At 44.6% G+C, this 23,291-nt stretch overlaps 1 protein-coding gene across 1 annotated transcript in view; it reads right to left on the bottom strand.

Annotated features, from left to right (window-relative positions):
- Positions 1–22,084, bottom strand: part of NELL1 (neural EGFL like 1) — an 891,542-nt gene extending 869,458 nt beyond the window's left edge. The window contains 2 exon segments of the mRNA XM_032640327.1: positions 13,285–13,413; positions 22,030–22,084. Coding sequence (XP_032496218.1) covers positions 13,285–13,413; positions 22,030–22,084 — 184 coding nt within the window.
- Positions 22,085–23,291: the final 1,207 nt, after the last annotated feature.

The following is a 23,291-nucleotide window of genomic DNA, read 5'->3' as shown; positions in this document are numbered from 1 at the left end:
AAGGGAAAAGTCAGAGTTTAGCAAGTGAAACAGCAAACAAACCAATCTCTATGGGGTCTTGGTCCACAATAAGTTTATTATGAATTAATTCTGTGATGGGGCTGCAGTAATAGAAACTTGATATGAACTTGAATATAAACTTGAACAAGGAGGGATGCTCTGCTGTGTCCTGGTCACACTAGATTGTAAACACCATGTTCAATTCAAGACATCAGACATCATTAGGAGTAGAGACAATTAGCCAGGTAGTTGAAAAAGAGAAAATGATGGGGAAATTCAAAATGATGTCCCATCAGGAACTGCTGAAGCAACCAGAAACGTTAACCCTGGAGAAAGGAAAGGAGGGAGACCTTGAAAGCTGTCTGCAAATATCTGAGAGGATGCCTCATGAGAAAGGGATTTAGACTTTATCTCTGTGGTCATAGTGCCTCATTAACTCATTTCTTTATTCACTGCCTAAACAACTCTTTCTTAAGTACCAACTCTAAGTGCCAAGCATTGTGCTAGGCACTGACTTACGACAGAAAAAAAACAAGTGGAGTCATGGAGTTACCTATGATCTTCTGGGAGACAAAAACATACACAGGAAACAAACAAACAAACAAATATATATGTGTGTGTATATATATACATACTTTCAACTTATGAAAAGAACTCTGAGGGACTAAACACCAGGAAGTGATGAGTCATAACAAAATGGGGAACCCTCATATGTAAGATGGTCAGGGAAGACCTCCTTGAGGAAGTGGTATATAAGAGTAGGAGCCAGATAGAGAAAATGCAGCTATAAGGTGGTCTTCCAGGCAAAAGGCAAGCAGGAATGATGGCGTGGGTCAGGGAAAATCTTGGTGCAGTCAAGGAACAAAGAGGTGGCCAATGTGACTAGAGTGATTTAGATGGGATCAATGCAAGGGCACGGCATTAAACCAAAATTTGTCTTCCTTTAAATTATTTCTAACAGAGAATTCCAAAAGTAATATGAGCTGCCTCACGATGTGGTGGTACTTCCATCACTAGGCGACCAACCATAGGATTGGACTAATGGATTATTGGACACTTAAGGATTCCCTTAAAGAAGACTCCCTATAGTGAGGTATGTATTTTAAGAATTTAAGAACCATGGGCAAGGAAGCATGCACAAAGATGTACCTTTAAGTACTGTTTGTCAGAAATCTGAATCAAGCCAAGTTTCCACCAATAGGCGAATGAATACATTGTGGGGTTATACACCAGTTCACACTAATGAACTGGGTCTATTCATCCTCAAAAGAATAATGGTGAATATAATAAGTTTCAGAAAGGTCCATACTATATGATGCCATTTATATGTCTTAAGCCACACAAAGCAACAGCTAACATTTACCAAATGTTTACTATATGCCCAATAATATTCTAATATATTACATGAATCAAGTCAACCCACAGAACAATCTGAAGATAGATGCTTTATTATCCCTATATTACACCTGGGCAAATTGAGGCAAAGAGAGGCTAAAGAACTTCCCCAAGGTGATACAGCTATTAAGAGTCACATCTGGGATTTGAATCTAGGCCATCTGGTTCCAAAGGCTGTATTTAGCCCCTACACATACGCCCTCTCTGTTATGTATCTTGTGTATGAACACACACAAAAACATAAATGTGGCAATATATGAGCGTGCAAACACGTGCATACACACCTACATACACACAAATGGACTAAATACTAATCAACCATGTTAGTGATGGCCTTTAAGGAGGTTGAGAGAGAGAAAGCACAGGGAGGGGAATATAGAGACTTCAACTGAGTCTAATGTTTTGCAAGGCTCTAAACAATACGACAAGATATTAACATTTGTTGATTCTAGAAAACAGCTACAGTGTTGTTGCCCTGTGCTTGTCCAGATTTTTCTTTTCTTTTGCAAAATAATTCCTTGTCAAGCTAGATATTCTATGACTTTAAAGACCTGAGGTCCAGAGAAGTCAAGGGATATACCCAGGAATCAACAGCAAAAGAGCCAAGCTAGACCCTGTGTTCCCAGGCTTGCGGTGCCGTGCATGCTCTGCGACCCCATGCTGCCAGATGGTGTGTGTGCCTTATTTTTTCACAGACAGTAAGCGTGAGGGCTGAGCAAGCCTAGCTTATCAGAACACCTTGGCTCCCCTTCATACACTGGCTGCGTCCCTGAAAAGTTGTATTTAAATAAAATATTTGCATATCAAATCACATTTTCTCCACTGATTTACATTCTAATTTTGGAGATGTGTTCCCACAGAAAAGAATTTAGTCCCAATATGTTAAAATAAACCCCAATTAAGAATCACAGCATTCATTAAAAAGCACAGCAGTCAAGGTGGAGCTAATTCTCCCACAATGCTCTCTCAAGAAAGCGCTGGTCAAATGGCCACAGAGGCTACATTTTAAATGGACACATATTAAACTGTAGCTCCATGGTTAATTCTGATTTTCTTGCATGTTCTCTTTAAGCATCCAAACAGATTACCAGGTATTCATCTCCAGATATTCAGCAGGACCCTCCAAGCGAAGGAATTATTAAAAATTCTATTAAATGAAATTCATCAACTTACAAAAAAGGGTAAGCTGGGACGAAGTGAGAGAGTGGCATGGACATATATGCACTACCAAATGTAAAATAGATAGTGGGAAGCAGCCGCATAGCACAGGGAGATCAGCTCGGTGCTTTGTGACCACCTAGAGGGGTGGGATAGGGAGGGTGGGAGGGAGATGCAAGAGGGAGGAGATATGGGGATATATGTATATGTATAGCTGATTCACTTTGTTATAAAGCAGAAACTAACACACCATTGTAAAGCAATTATACTCCAATAAAGATGTTAAATAAATAAAAATAAAATACCTGCCAAAATATATTTTGGCAGATTGTCCTTTGGTGTCTCTTAGAAGAAGATATATCTCTAGCATATTGCACTTATTTTGTCTTTCCCACCATCATGAAGTAGGGAAAAACAGCCATGAGACGGATTGGGACCTGCACAAACTCCGCAGGTATAGACTCCTGAATTTAAATCCTATGTCTGTCACTACAACTAATGTCAGTTACTGGAACTCTCTGGGTCTCAGTTTCCTCATCTGTATAATGGACATGAAAACAGTACATATACAGGAATGTTGGTGGAAGGATTAAAAGGCAGATAAATTTTAGGAGTTCAGGTAACCTTTCTTTTAAAAATAAAACGGAGGTCAGACAAGTTATCCATCCTTATTAGGAATTAAGTAAGTAGGTAACTGCAAATATATACTCCTTGAGAGAAAATGAACAGAAATATTTTCCTGACTGTAAATACATTAATTGTTTAAAGTTATCTGAACTTACTTTATACCTATTGATTTGCTTATTGTCTGTTTACCCTTAAGAGCCAGACTTCTTCTGATTTGCTCACTGCTATATTCCTGGTGCTTGAAAGAGTGCCTAAAACATAGTAGGTACCTGCTAAATATTTATTTAATTTTTAAAAGTATATTTTCTGAATAAATACTCTTAATAATAATATTGACTAACATTTTCAATTTCTTTTTATGGCTTACAATAAATTTATATTATCTAAATTAACCCTTAAAAATATCTTGTATCATAGACACTACCATTATTACTTAATGTCCAGAGAAGAAACAAATCCCAAGAGGTAATTTGCCCAAGGTCAATTTGTTAGTATGGAATTGGCTCTTATACCCAACAGTTTCTAAAGGAATTATCTTTTTACATTCTCTGCTGTCTCTCTCCATCTCTGCTTTCCTTAATGTACAATTTGATAGGAAAAGGAGCATGACTGAGAAAATAGATTTTAGTGCAGATGTTAGAAGTGGGCAGTTTTGGGAAACAAAGACAGAGTTTATTTGATCTATGACATCCATTTACGCACATAGCCATTGAATGATTTTCCAGAATATGCCAGTGCAGGTGTTAATCTGCCCCAGAGAGGAACTTGTAAACCCACTCCAGCCCCGCAGCTTGCTTGAGGGTTTGTTTGTTTTTTGCTTTTTGTTTTTTGGCAAGAGCAAAAAAATACCTATATTTGGGAGACGCTGGCATGTGAACTGAATCACTCCACTAACTGATTAAATGCAAAGTTATAGTAAATCACTCCACTCAAAGTGAGGTTGACTCTGAAGTGCTCCCAGAGGTAATTAGCAACTAGGCGCATCCAATCAACAGAAAAAACAATTTAGACTTGGGCAATAGTGGGTGGCAGGAAATCTGGAAGATCAGCATTAAACAAACCCTTTGGGTAACTCCATCTTACTCAGATTTTCTAAGTATTAAGAGCTATGGCTCAAACTTCAAGCACCATCTTGTAAAAATGATTATACCTAGGCAGTGCTCCTATGAAACAGAAACGGATTTACTTCCTATCCATCTTTCAAGTTCTGGTTCAGGTGCCACCTTCCCCAGGGAGCCTTCCCCAGGTTAGCCAGTGAGAAGAAATTTCTCTCTTCAACATACTTTATCCATACCCCGCTGCAAGCCCATTCTCTTGTCCTCTACGTTACAATGTCTGATGACATGCTGTGTTTGCCTTCTAGGCTGTACCCTCGTTGCAGCCAGGATCTTTGCCTTATTCATCTGTGTCTTCCCCAACATCTAGCTCAAAGCCTAGAATGCAAATAGGTGCTAAAAGCCTCAATCTTCTCCTCAAAGTATCCCACATTAGCCTTTGTTCTAACTTGTCACATAAAACAAGCTACTGGAAAGATACTACTTTTTCTTTAGAAATTCTCCTAATGTAGAACTCCTAAAAGGTAGCACTTTCCTGACAGGAAAAAGAAAGTAACACATTAAAGAATTTGCACTCATGTATATTCTAATTCACTTTTATAACTGAAACACCAATAGACAGACAAATCCTCCCAGCTACTCAACGCTAAAACATGGCCAGTCAGGGAGAAGTACAGTCCCAAACCATCAGAGCTTCTCTGAGTCCCATGCAAAGGAAAGCAAAATATTCCAGGATGATTTTTGAAACTCTGATTCTGGTACTCAATATATAGGATGTTTTTCAGCTTAGAGAAGACCTATGACAGTCTTACACATAGCCATTTATTCTCCCCACCCCCATCACCAATCCCTATTAAAATATGATTTGTTTCAGGTAAGAAGACAATAAAAATCTTCCTCATTCAAGCCTTTACACTCTACAAGGACAGCAGTGACAAAGGTAACCTTAAAAAGCTGAGTAGCCAGAAAATAAATCCTATCTGGCTTTGGAGCTGGTATGATAGGAGTGCTTCCAGTTAACTGGGCTTTCTACTTAAATTTATCAATATTAAGAGGCTAGCATTGAAATGAAGGTTTTCACTCCCTCAATACACATCAACTCAGAGCTGGCCTTAGGAGGGTGAAACAGGAGAAGAAATAAAAATAAAGGAAGGAAAGAAGAATGAATTTGTTTTTTATACTTTATATTTTTCTCTTTTTTCTTTATTTTTAATTTATTTTATTGAAGTATGGTTGATTTACAATGTCGTCTTATTTTCTGATGCACAGCAAAGTGATTCAGTTATACATCTATATATATTATTTTTCATATTCTTTTCCATTATGGTTTATTACAGGATATTGAATATAGTTCCCTGTGCTACACAGGAGGACCTGATTGTTTATCCATACTATATATAATAGTTTTTTTTTTTTCATTTCCACAAGACAACCTGTCTCAGCCAGTGGGGAGATCCCCTTCCAGCTCATGGGAAAATGAGTGAGTGGCAGAGGGGAACAGAACAAGCCACAGTAGCAGGACAGCCAGGGTGATACATGTCACCTCAGGCTTCCATGTTTCCGTGTCTCTGTGGCTCTGGCTCTGGCTTAGCTCCCACCCAGGCAGCATCAGTTACACTTATTTTTCAAAGTACTTTCTCACACATTGTCATTTAATTCTTACAATCAACCCCATTTCCAGATGAGGAAACTGAGGCTGGAAGACATTAAGAGACATATCCACTGGTCCCCCTAAGTACTGCCTCAAGGTACTTCCATTTACTTACTGATAAAATGGAAGCATGATAATAATTACCTTATATGGTTGTAGTAAGGTAAAATAAATTAATACATAGAAAGTGCTAACCCCTAATCTTCTGCCCCCTCCCCAATCTTCTGCTTTTCCCACTATCCCAAGTTACCTCTGCAGGTTAAAATCAGACATTAAGGGACTTCCTGGTGGTGCAGTGGTTAACAATCCACCTGCCAATACAGGGGACACGGGTTCGAGCCCTGGTCCAGGAAGTTCCCACATGCCGCAGAGCAACTAAGCCCATGCGCCAGAACTACTGAGCCCGCGTGCCACAACTACTGAAGCCCATGTGCCTAGAGCCCATGCGCCTCAACAAAAGAAGCCACTGCAATGAGAAGGCCACGCACCGCAACAAAGAGTAGCCCCCACTCGCTGCAACTAGAGGAAGCCCGCATGCAGCAGTGAAGACCCAACGCAGCCAAAAATAAATAAATAAAATAAGTAAATTTTTTTTTAAATCTGACATTAATAACACACAAGACAGATGATACACATAGGAGAAGAAGACCAAAATTATACCCTATTACTTAAAAATGCATGGACTCACATTTAACAAGAGTTTGCCATGTACCAAATACAGTGTATTGTGTGTATTAATGTGTATTAATTTATTATGTGTATAAATTTATTTCATCCCACTACAACCATATATAGTAAGTACAATTACTACCCCATTTTATCAGTGAGTAAATGGAGGTACCGTGAGGTAGAGGGATTAAGTAGTTTGCTACTTACGATCATGTATTAAACTTGAAAGACAGGATTTCTTACCTTGCTCATATTAACTGAACTGTGGTGAAACGCTAAAATCTCTGAGCCTCTCTAGACCTGCACTGTCCAATATGGTAACCCCAAGCCACATATGGCAATTGAGCACTTGAAATGTGACTAGTGTGGTGGAGGAAATTAATTTTTAATTTTATTTAATTTGAATTAGTTTGAATTTAAATGAATATTCAATGAAATGGCAGTTTTCAAGACACTGGACATCAGTCAATGAAGAACAGTGACCCTCAAGAGATGGAAAACAAAAGAGATGAGCCCTACAATTACCCAAGTTTACCCCTCTGAGAGTTTCCAGGCTGTGCCATAGGGAAGAGAAATGCAAGCAAAGCCCAGCAGTCTTCACTCAAATTGAGGTGAAGAAGCTGAGAGTGTGGGGAGACCAAGGCACCTAGCTTTCAGAGGACAGCACACATGAGAGATAACGGCAGAGAGAAAAATATGGAACTCTCTCAGCTGACATAGAAGAACCACCCAAAAGGCAACAGTGCCTGGCATACACACAGGACCAAGAAGAGTACCTATTCTCACCACTCAAACTGGAAAACCCCATGATTCATGGGGCGCTGGGTGGAGTACACAGAAGGTCTTGCCTCAGTGATGGGAAATAATTAATTCTATTCTACATACTAGCACTAGCACTGCTCTGAGCCATCTAACAAATCTTAAAAGTAGGATCCATAACCTTCAAAAATTGTGAAGCACTACGCTGTACACCTGAAACTGATATAATATTGTACATCAACTATACCTCAATTTAAAAAACAAACAGGATCCAAAAGGATCAAATTGTTCTTCAGTAATTTAACTGTGTCCTAAAACGAAACTCAGGAATATTTATAAGAATACAAAAATATCCAGAACCAAACAAGGCAAAATTCACAATGTCTGGCATTCAATCAAAAATTACCAAGTATACAAGGAAGCAGTAATGAAGAGAAAAGTTAGTCAATCAGAATCATCCTAGTGCTAATACAAATATTAGAATTAGTTGTCGGGGATATTAAAACAGTTGTTACAATTGTACTCCATCTATTCAAAAAGTTAGATAAAGACACGGAAGATCTTTTAAAGAGTCAAACTGAACTTACAGAGATGAAATTACAATACATGACATAAAAAAAAACAGAATGATACTAACAGCAGACAATACAGAAAAACAGTTCTTGAAGTCAAAGTAATAGAAACTATCAAAAATGATACATAGAGAGAAAAGAGAAGGCTCTAGAAGGAACACAGCTCTGCCAACACCTTGATTTTAGCCCTTTTTAAAGCCCATTTTTGACTTCTGATTTCCAAGCAAAGTGTTGAAGTTTCAGCCTGGTTGCTCTTTGCTGCTTATAGTAAAAGGTAAGAAGAAAAAGACAGATTGAGGGAAGAGCTGTTAAGCAAAAAGGAACCAGGACTGATTATATGCAGAATTCCCAGCCTACCCAGATTGGAAAAGACAATAAAATTAGGAGATTCACTGTCAGGAAAAGTCTGCTCTGGAAAAAAGCCAAGGGTGTGGTTGAACCACCTTCTGCTAGTGACTCTGAAGGACCAAAGGGTCAGAATATTCAATCACACAGAGGGTTCTTTGAAGAGATCATGGTTGTAATTCATGGATCCCCTCAGCCATCCCAGCAGAAGTCAGAAATAGAGATTAGATTATCTCGGAAAGATCTGTAAGTGAGCCTTTTGTCTAATGGACAGGAGACCCTCTGGGTTCTTGAGAATGTTATACCAGCAGAAACACTGCCAACTTGGACTGAAGGGGACAGAAAGAACATGAAATGAAAGAAGGCTGATCGACTCCCAAAATTCTATAAGCAAGAAACAGGTTGATAAAACTATTCAACTACAAACCTATGCTACTGTTCGTGAAAAAGAAGGATTCAGAGGAATGAGTCACAAGCCCAGAAGGCAGAGTCAAGGACCATAGAGAATGATCCTCAGGGCCCTGAAACCCAATGGAGTTTGCCCTGCTGGATTTCACATTTTCTTGAGCCTGGTGACCCCTTTCTTCTTTCCAATTTTCCCTTTTGAACAGGAACTTCTATAACTGGCATCCTATACCTGTCCCACTATTATATTTTGTAAGCAGATTACTTGTTTTCTAGTTTCACAGATCCACAGATAAAGAGTAATTTTGCTCCAAAATGGCAAATACTTAGAGTCCCACTCATACCTGATTTAGATTTTTAGAGAGTGAGATTTGGAATTTTTCAACTGATGAGTGGATGAGATTTCAGACTCTGAGCTGATGTTATAATTGGTTAAGACCTTTGGAGATATTGGAATGGGGTGAATGTATTTTGCATGTGGGGCAGACAAGAATCTTTGGGGGCCAGTGGGCAGACTTTGTGGTAAGCAGAATAATGGCTCCCCAAAAATGTCAATGTCCTAATTGCCAAAACCTATGAAATATGTTACCTTACATGGCAAATGGACTTTGCAGATGTGATTAAATTACAGATCCAGAGATGGAGAGACTATCCAGGTAAGGTAATCACAAGAGACCTTGAAAGGGAAAAACCTCCTCAAAGTCCCATAATAAAGTTACTCTTCCCAGCAAAGAAGCTGAAAATCTGTCCCTATTGTTGGAGAGATTTGGGATGGTAGACATCCCAAAAGCAGCTGCTAAAGCAGAGAACACACAAATTAGAAAGCAGACATCTAGCCCAGGGAATAAATAAATGAGTGAATGACCAGCATATAAAGTAGGCAACAAGCCTTTCCTAGAGCACATTGGACAGAGGAAATTTTAATTCAATTCAAAATGTTTACTTGTCACCTACTGTGTGTCATGCACAGTACTTGGCCCTAGAGATGTAGGGGTATTTAGACAGGAAGACTTCTGCTTTCATGAAGCTTACAGATGAGCCAGGCTTCCATAGCAACTCTGTCGACAAAGTGTCAGCAGCACTTCTCAAATCAAGAATGGGATGGCGAAATGTCTATTTAGGTCTTCTGCCTATTTTTGGATTGGGTTGTTTGTTTCTTTGATATTGAGCTGCATGAGCTGCTTGTAAATTTTGGAAATTAATCCTTTGTCAGTTGCTTCATTTGCAAATATTTTCTCCCATTCTGAGGGTTATCTTTTCATCTTGTTTATGGTTTCCTTTGCTATGCAAAAGCTTTTAAGTTTCGTTAGGCCCCATTTGTTTATTTTTGTTTTTATTTCCATTTCTCTAGGAGGTGGGTCAAAAAGGATCTTGCTCTGATTTCTGTCATAGGGTGTTCTGCCTGTGTTTTCCTCCAAGAGTTTTATAGTGTCTGGTCTTACATTTAGGTCTTGAATCCATTTTGAGTTTATTTTTGTGTATGGTGTTAGGGAGTGTTCTAATTTCATTCTTTTACATGTACCTGTCCAGTTTCCCCAGCACCACTTATTGAAGAGGCTGTCTTTTCTCCATTGTATATTCTTGCCTCCTTTATCAAAGATAAGGTGACCATATGTGCGTGGGTTTGTCTCTGGGTTTTCTATCCTGCTCCATTGATCTATATTTCTATTTTTATGCCAGTAGCATACTGTCTTGATTACTGTAGCTTTGTAGTATACTCTGAAGCCTGATTCCTCCAGTTCCGTTTTTCTTTCTCAAGATTGCTTTGGCTATTCGGGGTCTTTTGTGTTTCCATACAAAATGTGAAATTTTTTGTTCTAGCTCTGTGAAAAATGCCAGTGGTAGTTTGATAGGGATTGCATTGAAGCTATAGTACAGTCATTTTCACAATGTTGATTCTTCCAATCCAAGAACATGGTATATCTCTCCACTTACCTCAACATAATAAACAGATTGCCAACAAACACATGAAAGGATGCTCAACATCATTAATCATTAGAGAAATGCAAATCAAAACTACAATGAGATATCCACCAGTCAGAATGACCATCATCAAAAAATCTACAAACAATAAATGCTCGAGAGGGTGTGGAGAAAAGGGAACCCTCATACACTGTTGGTGGGAATGTAAATTGATACAGCCACTATGGAGAACAGTATGGAGGTTCCTTAAAAAACTAAAAATAGAACTACCATACGACCCAGCAATCCCACTACTGGACATATACCCTGAGAAAAACATAATTCAAAAAGAGTCATGTACCACAATGTTCATTGCAGCTCTATTGACAATAGCCAGGACATGGAATCAACCTAAGTGTCCATCGACAGATGAATGGATAAAGAAGATGTGGCACATATATACAGTGGCATATTATTCGGCCATAAAAATGAATGAAATTGAGTTATTTGTAGTGAGGTGGATGGACCTAGAGTCTGTCATACAGAGTGAAGTAAGTCAGAAAGAGAAAAACAAATACCTTATACTAACATATATATGGAATCTAAAAAAAAAAAAAAAAAAAAAACATGGTCATGAAGAACCTAGGGGCAAGACGGGAATAAAGATGCAGACCTACTAGAAAATGGACTTGAGGACACAGGGAGGGGGAAGGGTAAGCTGGGACAAAGTGAGAGAGTGGTAGTGTATATATGGACATATATACACTACCAAATGTAAAATAGATAGCTAGTGGGAAGCAGTCGCATAGCACAGGGAGATCAGCTCGGTGCTTTGTGACCAGCTAGAAGGGTGGGATAGGGAGGGTGGGAGGGAGGGAGACGCAAGAGGGAAGAGATATGGGGATATATGTATAACTGATTCACTTCGTTATAAAGCAGAAACTAACACACCATTGTAAAGCAATTATACTCCAATAAAAACGTTAAAAAAAAAAGAATGGAATGGCCTCTCAACAGTAACTGAAGAGACCTTGCACAATGCAAAGAGAAAACTAATCCTGTTTGTATTCTCTTAACCATGCCCAGTTTACTTACTTCACCAACTCCTTAGTAAGAGTAAGCGGAAATTAACATATCTGTAGTCTTGTTATATATTATTATACAGTAGTATCTGTAGATGTGCTGTATATTATTAAGAAGCTTTAAATTCTCTGCAGAGGAAATATATATATATATCTCATCCCATAATGTTGGTTCAGTCATTCTAAAATAATCCTTTTGTTATCTTCACAAAAGGCTGGGTTAAAAGGAGACTGCCAGGCATTTTCATAGAGGAGTATCTAGGCTGCCATATCTGATCAGATCACTCCCCTCCTTCAACTTATCAAAGGCCCCCACTGAGCTGAAAGTAAAGTAAGAAACTAACATGGCCTATGGGCAAGGGTAATATTTCTAATAGTTAACAAGTACATGGCCTCCCACCTATCAAAATAGACACTGGCCATAAAGCGTCAGTACACCCCAGCCTGTGGATATAAGCTAAATATCAATTCTGCCTTCTGGGCCCAGTGTGACCTAGCCCCTGCCTACCTCTCCAGCCACTCACCACCTTGCAGCCATGCCAAATGTCTTTCCATTTGTTTCTGCCTTAAGACCTTCCTACATACTATTTTCTCCGCCCAGAACGCTCTGAGCCGCCACCTCTCCCTACACAAGCTTTCTATTCATTTTTCACTTTTCTGCTGACATATCACTTTTTCAGGGTAGCCTTTTCCTGACCACCACTATCTCCCCACTCCCAATAAATCAGATCTCCCTGTATACTCTTATTTGGCAACCTATACACCCCGTTCATGCTAAGTATAGCCACTGGAAGTCAATAATTACTTGTGTAATGACTGTTTCTCTCACCACATTTATTTACTCTTACTAATAATCCTACTATTAGCATGTTGCCTGGTACACAATAGGCGTTCCATAATAACAGCTAATACTCACCAGGGATTTACTATGTTATCAGGCACTGTTTGAACCACTTGAATGGATTAGCTCCTCTAATCCTTGCACCTGCCCCATTAGGTACTATTATTTCAGATGAAGACAGGGCAGAGTCAGCCTAAGGAATCGCCCGAAGTCGCAAAGTCAGTAAGTGGTAGGGTTGGAATTTAATCCCAGGCAGTCAGGCTCCAGAGCCCAGGCTTTTAAGAGCTCACTGTACTGCCTTTAGGAGTGCTTGCTGAGTAATTTAATGAATTATAGTCAAGTTCACAGTGGGCAGAACCAAGGAAGCTGTACCCCTAAGAAAATGCAGCCATGAGACATCCTCTTCGTGCATGGTCCACCCACTAAATGAGAGCTCAAGATACAGGAACAGGAATGGACGTAGGTATAGGTAACGATAGGAATAACAGTAGAAGAAATATCCTGTAAAAGTAATGTGGCTGCCCATGGCTTTCAAGGACTTTCCAAATTCATTCCACTTTAGATCCCCACCAAAATCCCCCGGGAAATATGTCACTGCCAAGCCAAATCTTTCATCACCACGCCCCCGACTGCCCCCTCCCACGCCCTCAGAACACCCCCCAAATATCTAAACACCCTCGGCATTTCTGAACATTCCTCATGACGGTAACACAAGGGAAATAGCAGAGATGATCCTCCGACAAATACACACCAGAGGAACAGTCCCCAGACAGACCCTCCTCCCCAAGTTCTGCCCCCATGCAAAGGAGAAAAATGCCTTTACCTTTAAATAAAAATGCTTTGCTGGTATTGTGCAGTCCAGACACCTGAGTGACTCCAAGGGTGGTGTTCATGAGGTCGAGCTCAGTGATAATATCCATCTGAAGGTGGGGATCCATCCCAAAGCCCACCACTGAAAAGGAACAAAGAGCCATCTTGGCTTAAAATGCTGACTTGCTTGCGGCAACATGGAACAGAAATGACACGAGGCCACAGGAGTGGCAGGGAATACAAGGAACCCAGTGATGAGTGCTTAGAGATGCTCTTTCCCTGGATGGAAAATGAAGGCAACTCTTTGCTCCATCACCCCCACTGATACTGTGGTTTTTTCATCCCTTCCCCATCTCCCATTCCCCATTACAGATTGATAATCCCTATGCAAAACCCTAGGGGCCAAATATATTTCAGAACTCAGACTGGACCATCTGTTGGAAAGCTAATATGGCCCATATACTACATCTTATGTAACACACTCAGCAAAGTCTGCATCAGTACCCCATAACCAAACACAATATTTGTAGAGCAAAAAGTCTGATATCGTCCTCTAATTGGTATAAATAAAGACTATAAATAGCCTCGTATCTGTTCAGGTCAAGTTTTGCCACCAAAGGAGTTCAGCTCAGGGTAGGTTTTGCTGTCAGGTGAGTTATGAAGAAACTTTGGGTTTCTGAGCTTTTTTAGAATTGGGAACTGTGGATACAGGATTGTGGCCCTGATCTACCTGCTTCAGAGACTGATACAGTAGTGAAATCTGACACCACCGTCACCAGGAAACACCTCCACAGAGCACTATTAATGTGGCAACAACACCTTCCATAAAGAGGAAGAAAATGAGAGGGATCCTGACCCTGAGGGATAAGGGTGGCGGAGGGACTGGCCAGGAGAGAGATCCTCAGAACAATGGATGTAGATTTCAAGGGGATTCCTGAAAAGTTCCACACCCTGACAACTCTTGCTGGAGAAACTTAGCACAGAGGAACAGGGCCCTGAGCCCCCCTTGCCTCATCTGAAAAAGGCAAATCCTTAAGCCTGTCTCTCATCCACAGGGTGTTCCACAGAATGATTCAGTCCTGACCGCAAAGTGACTTCCAATTATATCTATTAATAAGGCTAGCGATCAGTCCAAGGGACCATGTTTAAGCCATTCCTACAGGCTGTGCCTGTCTACACTCAGCACCTCAGTAGTGCAATTCTGATTGCACAGTTGGAAATGTTTTAATCAGCAACAACTGTCAACGTTTGTCTGGTGGTAATGCAGTCGCTGAGGCAAGATTTGGAGAGCTTACACCCAATTTGTTCCAGAGAGACCGAGTGCATTTCATCAGGGCACCAAGCGCTGTGACAATCTCATCTGTCCTCCTGCCCTCACCCCTTTCCCCACAGATCTGGAGAAGGAAATGTACCCTCTCCTCACTCTTTTCCTGTTAGGAAACAGGGGCTGCTGCAGCAATCTAGGCTTCTGTCCACAGAAGGTGGCTCTGGGAAGGGTCTTTGGAGCCGAAGGTGGACAAAGGGTTAAATTAAAGGCACAGGCATAGAGCTGCCTTCTCAATTTTCGTCAGGCTTCCCCTCGTCCTCCGAAATGCAGCCAGATGCGAGACCAGTTTACCCAAAGACAACTCATTCATTCAGTCGTTTTTCAACAGATATGACTAAGTGCTTTCTATGTAACACACACACTGCATTGCGAGGCACTGGAGATGGCCTCCCTGGGCATGCATTCCTAGGGCAGCGGGTGAGGAGAGGGCAAAAAATAAACGAATACATAAATAAGATAATTTGAGATGGCAATAAATGCCACGAAGAAAATAAAACAGAGTTATGAAACAGAAAGCAGCTTGGGTGGAGGCTTAAAAAGGGTGGTAGAGGAAGGTTCCTCTGAGGAGACACCTGATGTCTATAGCGGCTGGCGATGGTGCAGTCATTCCGGAAGGGAAGATCTGGAGGGGAAAGCTTTCCAGGTTTAGAGAACAGAAAATGCAAATGCAAACCAGGAACAAACTTGGCGTGTAGAGGAAACAGTGAAAAGGCTAGTGTGGCCAGAGCAGAGTGAGCCCGGGGGGGAGTGGTAGAAAATGAGGCCCCAGAGTAGGCCCTGCCTTGTGAGCCGCAACAAGGAAAGGGACAGTATTCTAATTGCAATGGAGTATCACTGGAGGGCTTTAAGGTATGTGTTTAAGGGGAGGAAGAGTGGGATGTGCTCTGATTTACCTTATGATCTCACTTAAGGTTCCATCCTACCTGCCTGACACAGACTCCATTCATAAAGACTGATGACTGACCGAGTACCTACTCTGTGCAAAGAAGTACTGCGCTAACGGGCATCTATCAGCCCAGGTCACGGCACCATAAGCCCCTTGTTAAGACTGGCAATGTTTTTCTCCAAGTGAGCTCAGATACCCAGCAGTTCTATGATCACCTTGAAAAGGCAGGAAAGGAACTAATATTTCAGTTTGATCTATAGTGCTCTACACCTATATGGCAGAAATTAAATTAAGAGTGATCTCAGAGGACCTCCACACTAGTCTATCTCTGGCCAGGAATTTGAAATGTGGTTTGGGAAATGTGACCTTAGCTGGACACAAGAGGAAGGAAGCATCCCTGTAGCCTCAGTGTCTTGCACAAGGCTTCATATATGTCAGGCCCTGAATTTAGGACCTGATTAATTTTTTTTTTCTTTTTTTGCGGTACGCGGGCCTCTCACTGTTGTGGCCTCTCCCGTTGCGGAGCACAGGCTCCGGACGCCCAGGCTCAGCGGCCATGGCTCACGGGCCCAGCCGCTCCGCGGCATGTGGGATCTTCCCGGACCGGGTCACGAACCCATGTCCCCTGCATCGGCAGAAGGACTCTCAACCACTGCACCACCAGGGAAGCCCAGGACCTGATTAATTAATTGATGAGTGGATGTATGATCACTGCTTTGGGTGCAGTGATCTAAGGGCAATATGCATACCTGAGGAATACCACGAGAGGACAGGATGGCATTCGAGCCCAGGAAACTTTCTAAAAGGAATATGGTTGACTGAATTCTTGGCTTCAAATCTTTACCCCTGGATCTCCCTGGTGGCGCAGTGGTTAAGAATCCACCTGCCAGTGCAGGGGACAGGGGTTCCATCCCTGGTCCGGGAAGATCCCACATGCTGCAGAGTACATGCGCCGCAACCCATGCGCCACAGCCACTGAGCCTGCGCTCTAGAGCCCGTGAGTCACAACTACTGAGCCGGTGTGCCACAACTGCTGAAGCCCATGTGCCTAAAGCCCGTGCTCTGCACCAAGAGAAGCCACCGCAAAACACGCCCCTCAAGAGTAGTCCCCACTCAGGGCAACTAGAAAAAGACTGCTCGAAGCAATGAAGATCCAGTGCAGCCAAAAATAAATTAAAAAAAAAAAATCTTTACCCCTCCCATAGCCACACCCTTTGCTATGTGGCTTTGCATGTCTTTCCACTAGAGTGGGAGTAAACCTCCCCATCCCTTGACTTTGAGCCCAGCCATGTAACTAGTTTGGGTCATTAGGATGTTAGCAATGTCACACAAGCAGAGGCTTGGATGTGCCAGTGTGGTGGGGCCTGTTCCCTTGTACCTCTGCATTACAGTGAGAAAAACATGGCCCTACTGGGCCACTGCTCCAAGGAGACTAAGACACACGGAGCAGACACCCTACCTGGGTTTGGAACGACTCCCAGCCACACCTGGCCGCAGTGAGCCAATACCAAACCAACCGACAGACGCATGCACCGAAAGAAATGTTGCTTTGAGTTTAGGGTGGCTTGTTATACAATATTATCGTGGCAGTAAGTGACCAACGCGGGGACTAAAGACCCACAATAATGGTTATCCCTAAGTTGTTTGAATCTCCCAAACTTGGAGCCCTGCAACCGGACAAGCCTAAAAGGCACCCACACAGATTCTGTAGAACTGGCAGAACACCCCAATGGTGCCCTTGGATTCCCAGCTCCATGTGAGAACACCTCAATATGGAAAGTGTTGTGGAAACAACACTAAGCTAAGAGCCACTTTCAGTCCCGTCTCTTCTCCCTACTAAATTTGTGCCCTTGGAAAAATCATTTCACTTCTCCGAGCCTCATTTCCCTTAACTGTAAAATGGGGATAATACGCGCCTCCCAGCCTCGTGAGATTTCAGTGATAACTGTATGAACACTCCTAGCATATATCTGGTGCCCAGCTGGGGTCTGCTGCATCTGTCTTTCACAGGACCAGCTCTCCAGACCATTCCAGCTCCCTGGTCCTCAACTCCACTGGAATCATACGAAAGATACAGATGGCTCCCATTTTCCCAGCCCCTCCACATGCCCAGATGACATAGAAGGGCTTCTCACTCTGGCCGTGTTTTTTGTTTTTTTCTTTAATTTATTTTTTGGTTGCGTTGGGTCTTCGTTGCTGTGCGTGGGCTTTCCCTAGTTGCGGAGAGCGGGGGCTACTCTTCATTGCGGTGCGCGGGCTTCTCACTGCAGTGGCTTCTCTTGTTGCGGAGCATGGGCTCTAGGCACGTGGGCTTCGTTAGTTGTGGCTCGTGGGCTCTAGAGCGCAGGCTCAGTAGTTGTAGCGCACGGGCTTAGTTGCTCCGCAGCATGTGGGATCTTCCCGGACCAGAGATCAAACCCGTGTCCCCTGCATGGGCAGGCAGATTCTTAACCACTGCGCCACCAGGGAAGTCCCTGGCTGTGCTTTGTGAAATCTATATATTAAATCTATATTAACCCCTCTCCCTATACCCTGCAAGCGAAGGGGCTTCCCTGGCTTTAAGATAACTGTATTCCTCTAGTCATGAAAACATCCCATTAAAACAGAACAAGAGAAATCAATTAGGCTTCCAGAAACAGAACCGTACTCTTTTCTCTAAGTGGTCCCCTTCAAGATGAAAATACCTGGTGCCAATAGCTGGATGAGTAAAAGATAGCACTTCGCCCACTGCCTAAAAAATCAGAAAATCTATTAATAAGACAGCATTTGCATGGCTTCACCTGAACCTTATACAGTATGAAAGTGTTGGTTCCATAAAAATATTTTTTTTATTTTAATGTTTCTGCTTCTTATCCAAGCATGGAGCTCTTGCCCTTTCCAAGGAAACTCTATTGAAGTTTTCTACTTTGGCCATAACTGCTCTCAAATGGCTGAAGCTGGGTATTGGAATTAAGCAGGATAAAAAGCTTCTGGGGAAAAAAAAATATTTTTTAAAACCTGGAAGGCAGCATGTCAATGTCACAGAGGCACTTGAGGCCTGGCTCTGAGATTCAGAATCTCCACCCTAATCTCCCAGGACACCTGCTGCTGGCCACTCCTCAGTCTAGCCCAGAGAGTGTTGAGGCCCAAAGCCCACTCAATTCACCTTCAGGGTCCCAGGCCTAAGCTCCCAAGCAAATCCTCCTGGATGTGGCTCACTTCAAATCTAATCCAGCTCACTATGCATGATGGCAGCTGTTTTCCTCTGGCCCATGAAGGGGAATACGATACTGGAGAGATGCTCCAAGACCTCATTTACCAGCAGGATTTCACAACCATTTGATCGGGTTTGGGCCTCTGGACTCCTACAAAGTTTCTTACCACCCCAAAAGCAACGTCCTTAAAGAACATGCTCTATGCCTGTTCCAAATCAGCCAATATTTCACATGATCACTGGAGGCTGGGGGCTTTTGTTCACAGCTCTATTATTCAATTCATAGTTAATGAACTGCCTGGGAGGTGCTTCTAAAAGAAAAGCTCTCCTTTCCAGCAGGCGGCAGCAAAAGACATTCCCTCAGCCCCAGGGGCTCCCTCTAACCATTGCCCTGGCGACCGAACCACACTTGAAAGCCATGAGGCCGAACCACACTTGAAAGCCATGGGGGAGTAATCCGAACAACACTTGAAAGCCATGGGGGAGTAATCACTGAGTTTTCCATTATTCACACTTCCAGGTTACTGGAGAAAACTCGTGGACATAATGTATTATTACTGCTGTTATCGTAGCCTTCTAAATTTTCATTATTAGTGAGGTACCTGGAAATCTCAGATTTTTTTCACCCAGAAATAACCAGCACTGGAGAACAGGACCTATTCTTGACTCCACTCTCCTCTTTCAAACAAATTCTCTGAACAATGAGTAATTTAAGCAGCTTCCTGTGACACCTATCATTAGATCTTTTCATATGTAACTGCTGCTGCACTGCAGTGCTGCTTTAATTAAAATGTGCCTGATACCATCTGTTCATTTCCATTAAAAGGCAGTGATATCGGAGCAGCTCACTCAGCGAAGCACGTGTTTATTTCATCTTGGACTGTTAACAGCCCAGACAGCAATTGTCCCACTTGACAAATAAACTTTCCCAGTGGCTGTTTGGATCCTGATAAACTAATTGAGAGCTAGGCTTAGCTACCTCAGAGGATGTATGTGTGATGCTCGTATGATGGTTCCCGGCCAAAACCAAAGAAGAAAATTGCTCATCAGACCACCTCAAGCCGCAAGAAATTGTAAGTGAAAGAAGTGAGATATAATTCCCCCCTGTCTTTCTCATTCTTCTGATAATTTCTGTAGAAGAAATAGGTAGCCTCTGGTGTTCAAAGAGTACCAAGTGGCATGGAAAACTCAAGCTCCCTAAGCAACTGCCACAACCAATGGGCAGATCCTTCCATGCTTCCTTGACTTTGGACAAGCTGTGCCCTCTGCCTGGAGTGCTTTCCCTACTCTGTGCACCTGGAAAACTCCCTACAAAGCCTTCCAGACACAACTTTCAAATGTCACCTCCCGATTAAAGCCTTCCCTGACTACCGACCACCCCTCCCCAGAATTCACTCCTACCTCCCCTCCTCTGTTTCCTCAATACAAACTCCTGTACTCCCACCTCGCTTCCCCCCACCCCCATCAAGCTGTACAATAAAACTGCTTTTCAGTTTCTATCTAGATTCTCAGCTAAGCTGTAAGTTTCTGGAAGTCAAGCAAGCCGGTTCCTCTTTATATAAGCAATCCTGGCACCCAGCAAGACACTCAACTCTTCGCTGAATGAATGGATACAGGAGTGAATCTTCCCTGCAAGAGAATGTTTACAAGTTTTAAAGGGGCTTGATGTGGGGAAGGGGAAAAGACAGTGTCGTTAAAGATCTCCAAAAGCAACGTGCCCTGGAGACACAGTCCACTTCTGGGGGAAGCACTTTTTGCCGACTTTTCAAAAGAGTAATGATAACAAAGGACGTTAAGTATATTTGTTTGTGATGTGCACTTGAGACCTGAAATGCCCGATGCTGCCCTCTCCCCCACCTAGTTTCTCTCTCTTCGGTTCCAATTCTCTGCACGCAGGGCTGCTAGCCCAGGCTCTGCACTAGCCTCGCCTGCCCTGATCTTCCGGGGGCGCGTTTTTTTCCAGTGTGTTCTCGGTTTTTAAAAGACTAACCCATCTAGATGGGCCGGCACTCAAGAAGCACCTATTCTAGGCTGGACCGAGTCTTGGCACCTCGGCAGCCTGGGGAGCTCGGATGGAGATAGGAAAGGGATGGGGATGCCTTTTGTCCGCGGAGAAGTCCACACCCGCCGCTCTTTCATTAAGCAAAGGAAAAGCTGCTTCCCGCTCAGTCCTGGGGAAAATGGAAAGGGCCAGCGGAGGGAACTTTTGAGCGGACCAAGGCCGGGCATCCCTTCCCAGCCCTCTACAGATAAACTCTGCATGGGAAGGAGGCTATGCCTCTAGAGAAGGGAAATGAGAGTGATAAAAGAGAAAAAGAGAAAAGCAGAGGGAATGACTACACACCGATTCTGGGGTGCGAAGTCGGCCGCGCGTGGCGAGGATGGCTAGCGTAGGGATGAAACCTCGCGACGCCCCACCCCACCCCTGGGGGGAGGGTCCTATTTTTGCTAATTTCCTCCTCCATCCCACCCCACCCCCACCTTTCCAAATCTACTACTAGTCCCCTGGAGAAGGCGGCTGAGAGAGGGTCTCCAAACCCCAGGGGACATGGGGGCTGGGGGCGAGTAGAAGCTTTAGGAAGGAGGCGCGCTTAGAGTCCTCACAACTGCGTCTCTGGAGGCAGAAAGAAGTGGGGACTTCAGAAAATGACGCCAATTATCCTTGCCTCCCCTTTACAACCCCCAACGTGCAGTTATAGCACGGGAAAACTAGTGCGAGCTTGAGAGAATCTCCCCGGGATTGCTCCCACAGTTCCAATTCCCCCCAGTTTGTCCTGCCCTCTGGGGGAGGGGGGGATAGGGGTGGCAAGAGAGACCACTCCTGGAGTTCCCCTGGGGAAGAGTCAGGAGGGGACGAGGAAGAGATCGCGGAATCCCAGGATCGCCCGCAGCCCTCACCCCGCGCCGCGCCCTCCCGGCCCTCGCAGCGCCCGCCGGCCGGAAGCGCTCCGTCTGCGGCCCGGCGGGACGCAAGGACAGCGGTTTCCACCGCACCTGTCAAGTTCACGGGTGTGGGGCTCGCGGACCCGCCCTACTGTGGGTTTCGACCCGGAAGCCGGTTACTAGCAGCAGGAGGGTGCGCCCGAATGGCCGCGCCCCTCACTCCTGCGTCCGCCAGGCCGTGTCCTCCGGGAAGGGGGCACTCCTCGGGGGGCATCTTCCAGCCTGTGAGTCCCACTTTTCACCCTTTCACCTGGACCGGGGCAGAGAGGTTCGAGGGACCCATCCACGCCCTTCCCCGGACCAGTGCAGAGCTCAGCTCCAGCTCTCCTCACGCCTAGGTGGGCGCCGGTCACAGCGGCGCGGCTCCCCCCTATCCCTAGATCCCTCCGACAGCCACAGCCGTGCTTACCTGTCCTGGCGGTGCACACACAAAACCACACAATTAAGATCACATCCTTCGGCATCGCTCCCAAGGGTCCCCGCCGAGCCGGGCGCGCGGAAGCCAGGAGGAAACAAATGCGCCTCGATTCCGAGGCGCGCCGGGCTCGCAGCCGCCAAACTTGCTAGCGGGCGGCGGGGGAGGTGGCTCGGCGGCGCCGGGTGCTGCGCTCGGGGATCGCGCCCAGGAAGGCGGCCCCGGCCGCCCCGCCCCCAGCCCGTCCCCCAGAGCGGGCGGCGGCACCCTGCTCGGACCCCGGCCCCCGCTGCGGCTGCGCTCTCCTCGGAGCTGGAGCGGGAGCGCGGGGCTCGGCCACTCCGGCAGGTTGCGCTCGGCGCTGGGAGCGGTTTCCCCTCCGCTGCGAAGACCCGGGCGGACGGCACAGCAGCCGCTACCACTCGGAGCACCGGAGCTGGAGTCCCAGGACCCGCGGGCAAAAGGGAGGAGCTGGAGGCGGAAGCACCCCTTCGGCTTCACGCCCTCCAGCCCAGACGAGCCGGCCTCGCCACCACCGCTGTCTCTGCCTCCGCGCCGCGCTGGAGACTGCAGAAGTTGCCCTAGTTCATCTTGGTCGAGACTAAGAACCGCGGAGCCCCCGCGGGTGGGTTTTTTTCCAGGGGGAATCCCGACCCAGGTGGCGCCAAAGAGCGCGCCCAGCCCCTCCCCGGAAAACAATTACTCGGGATTTGCTTAGGCAACTGGTTGGCGAGGGGCGAGTAGGGCCCTGAGGGGAATGATGGCAGAGTCGCGGCTCGCCACCTGCATCTTCTGTCCCCTCTCCCGCCCTCTGACTGGGTACACGCTTTGGAGGTTCAGGGAGAGGACGCTGAGGCAGGGGGCCCAGTAAAAGGGTCGCTGAGCCCGAGCGAGCTACGGTGGGGTTTGGGGGGTCTACTTGCAAGCCTTCCGGTTCCGCAGGTCAGATGCTGCCACTTAGGGGAAATTCCTAACCTTTTTTTTTTTTTTTTCTTGAATGACTTTCTCGATGGTTTTGTCAAAAGCCATCATAGTCACTTTTATGCCTGTCCCGCAGTCCCTCTGGGACCCTCCCGAGGACCATTCCACGGAGAGAAAAGCTGGGCTTTGTTTTAGGAGTGTGGGAAAGAAGTCAAGTCCTCCTCCTTCTATGTGACCCCCTTCTGGAACCGAGCCTTCCCTAGAAATAGCTCCCAGGTTTGTCACACTTCCATCCAGGAATGTTATTTATAACTAGGATGCAGAGTCGTGAAATC

This window comes from Phocoena sinus, chromosome 8 (genome assembly GCF_008692025.1).
Source record: "Phocoena sinus isolate mPhoSin1 chromosome 8, mPhoSin1.pri, whole genome shotgun sequence".
Classification (NCBI taxonomy): domain Eukaryota; kingdom Metazoa; phylum Chordata; class Mammalia; order Artiodactyla; family Phocoenidae; genus Phocoena; species Phocoena sinus.
The sequence above is the reverse complement of the archived record's forward strand: the minus strand, read 5'-3'. Positions and strand labels throughout refer to the sequence as shown.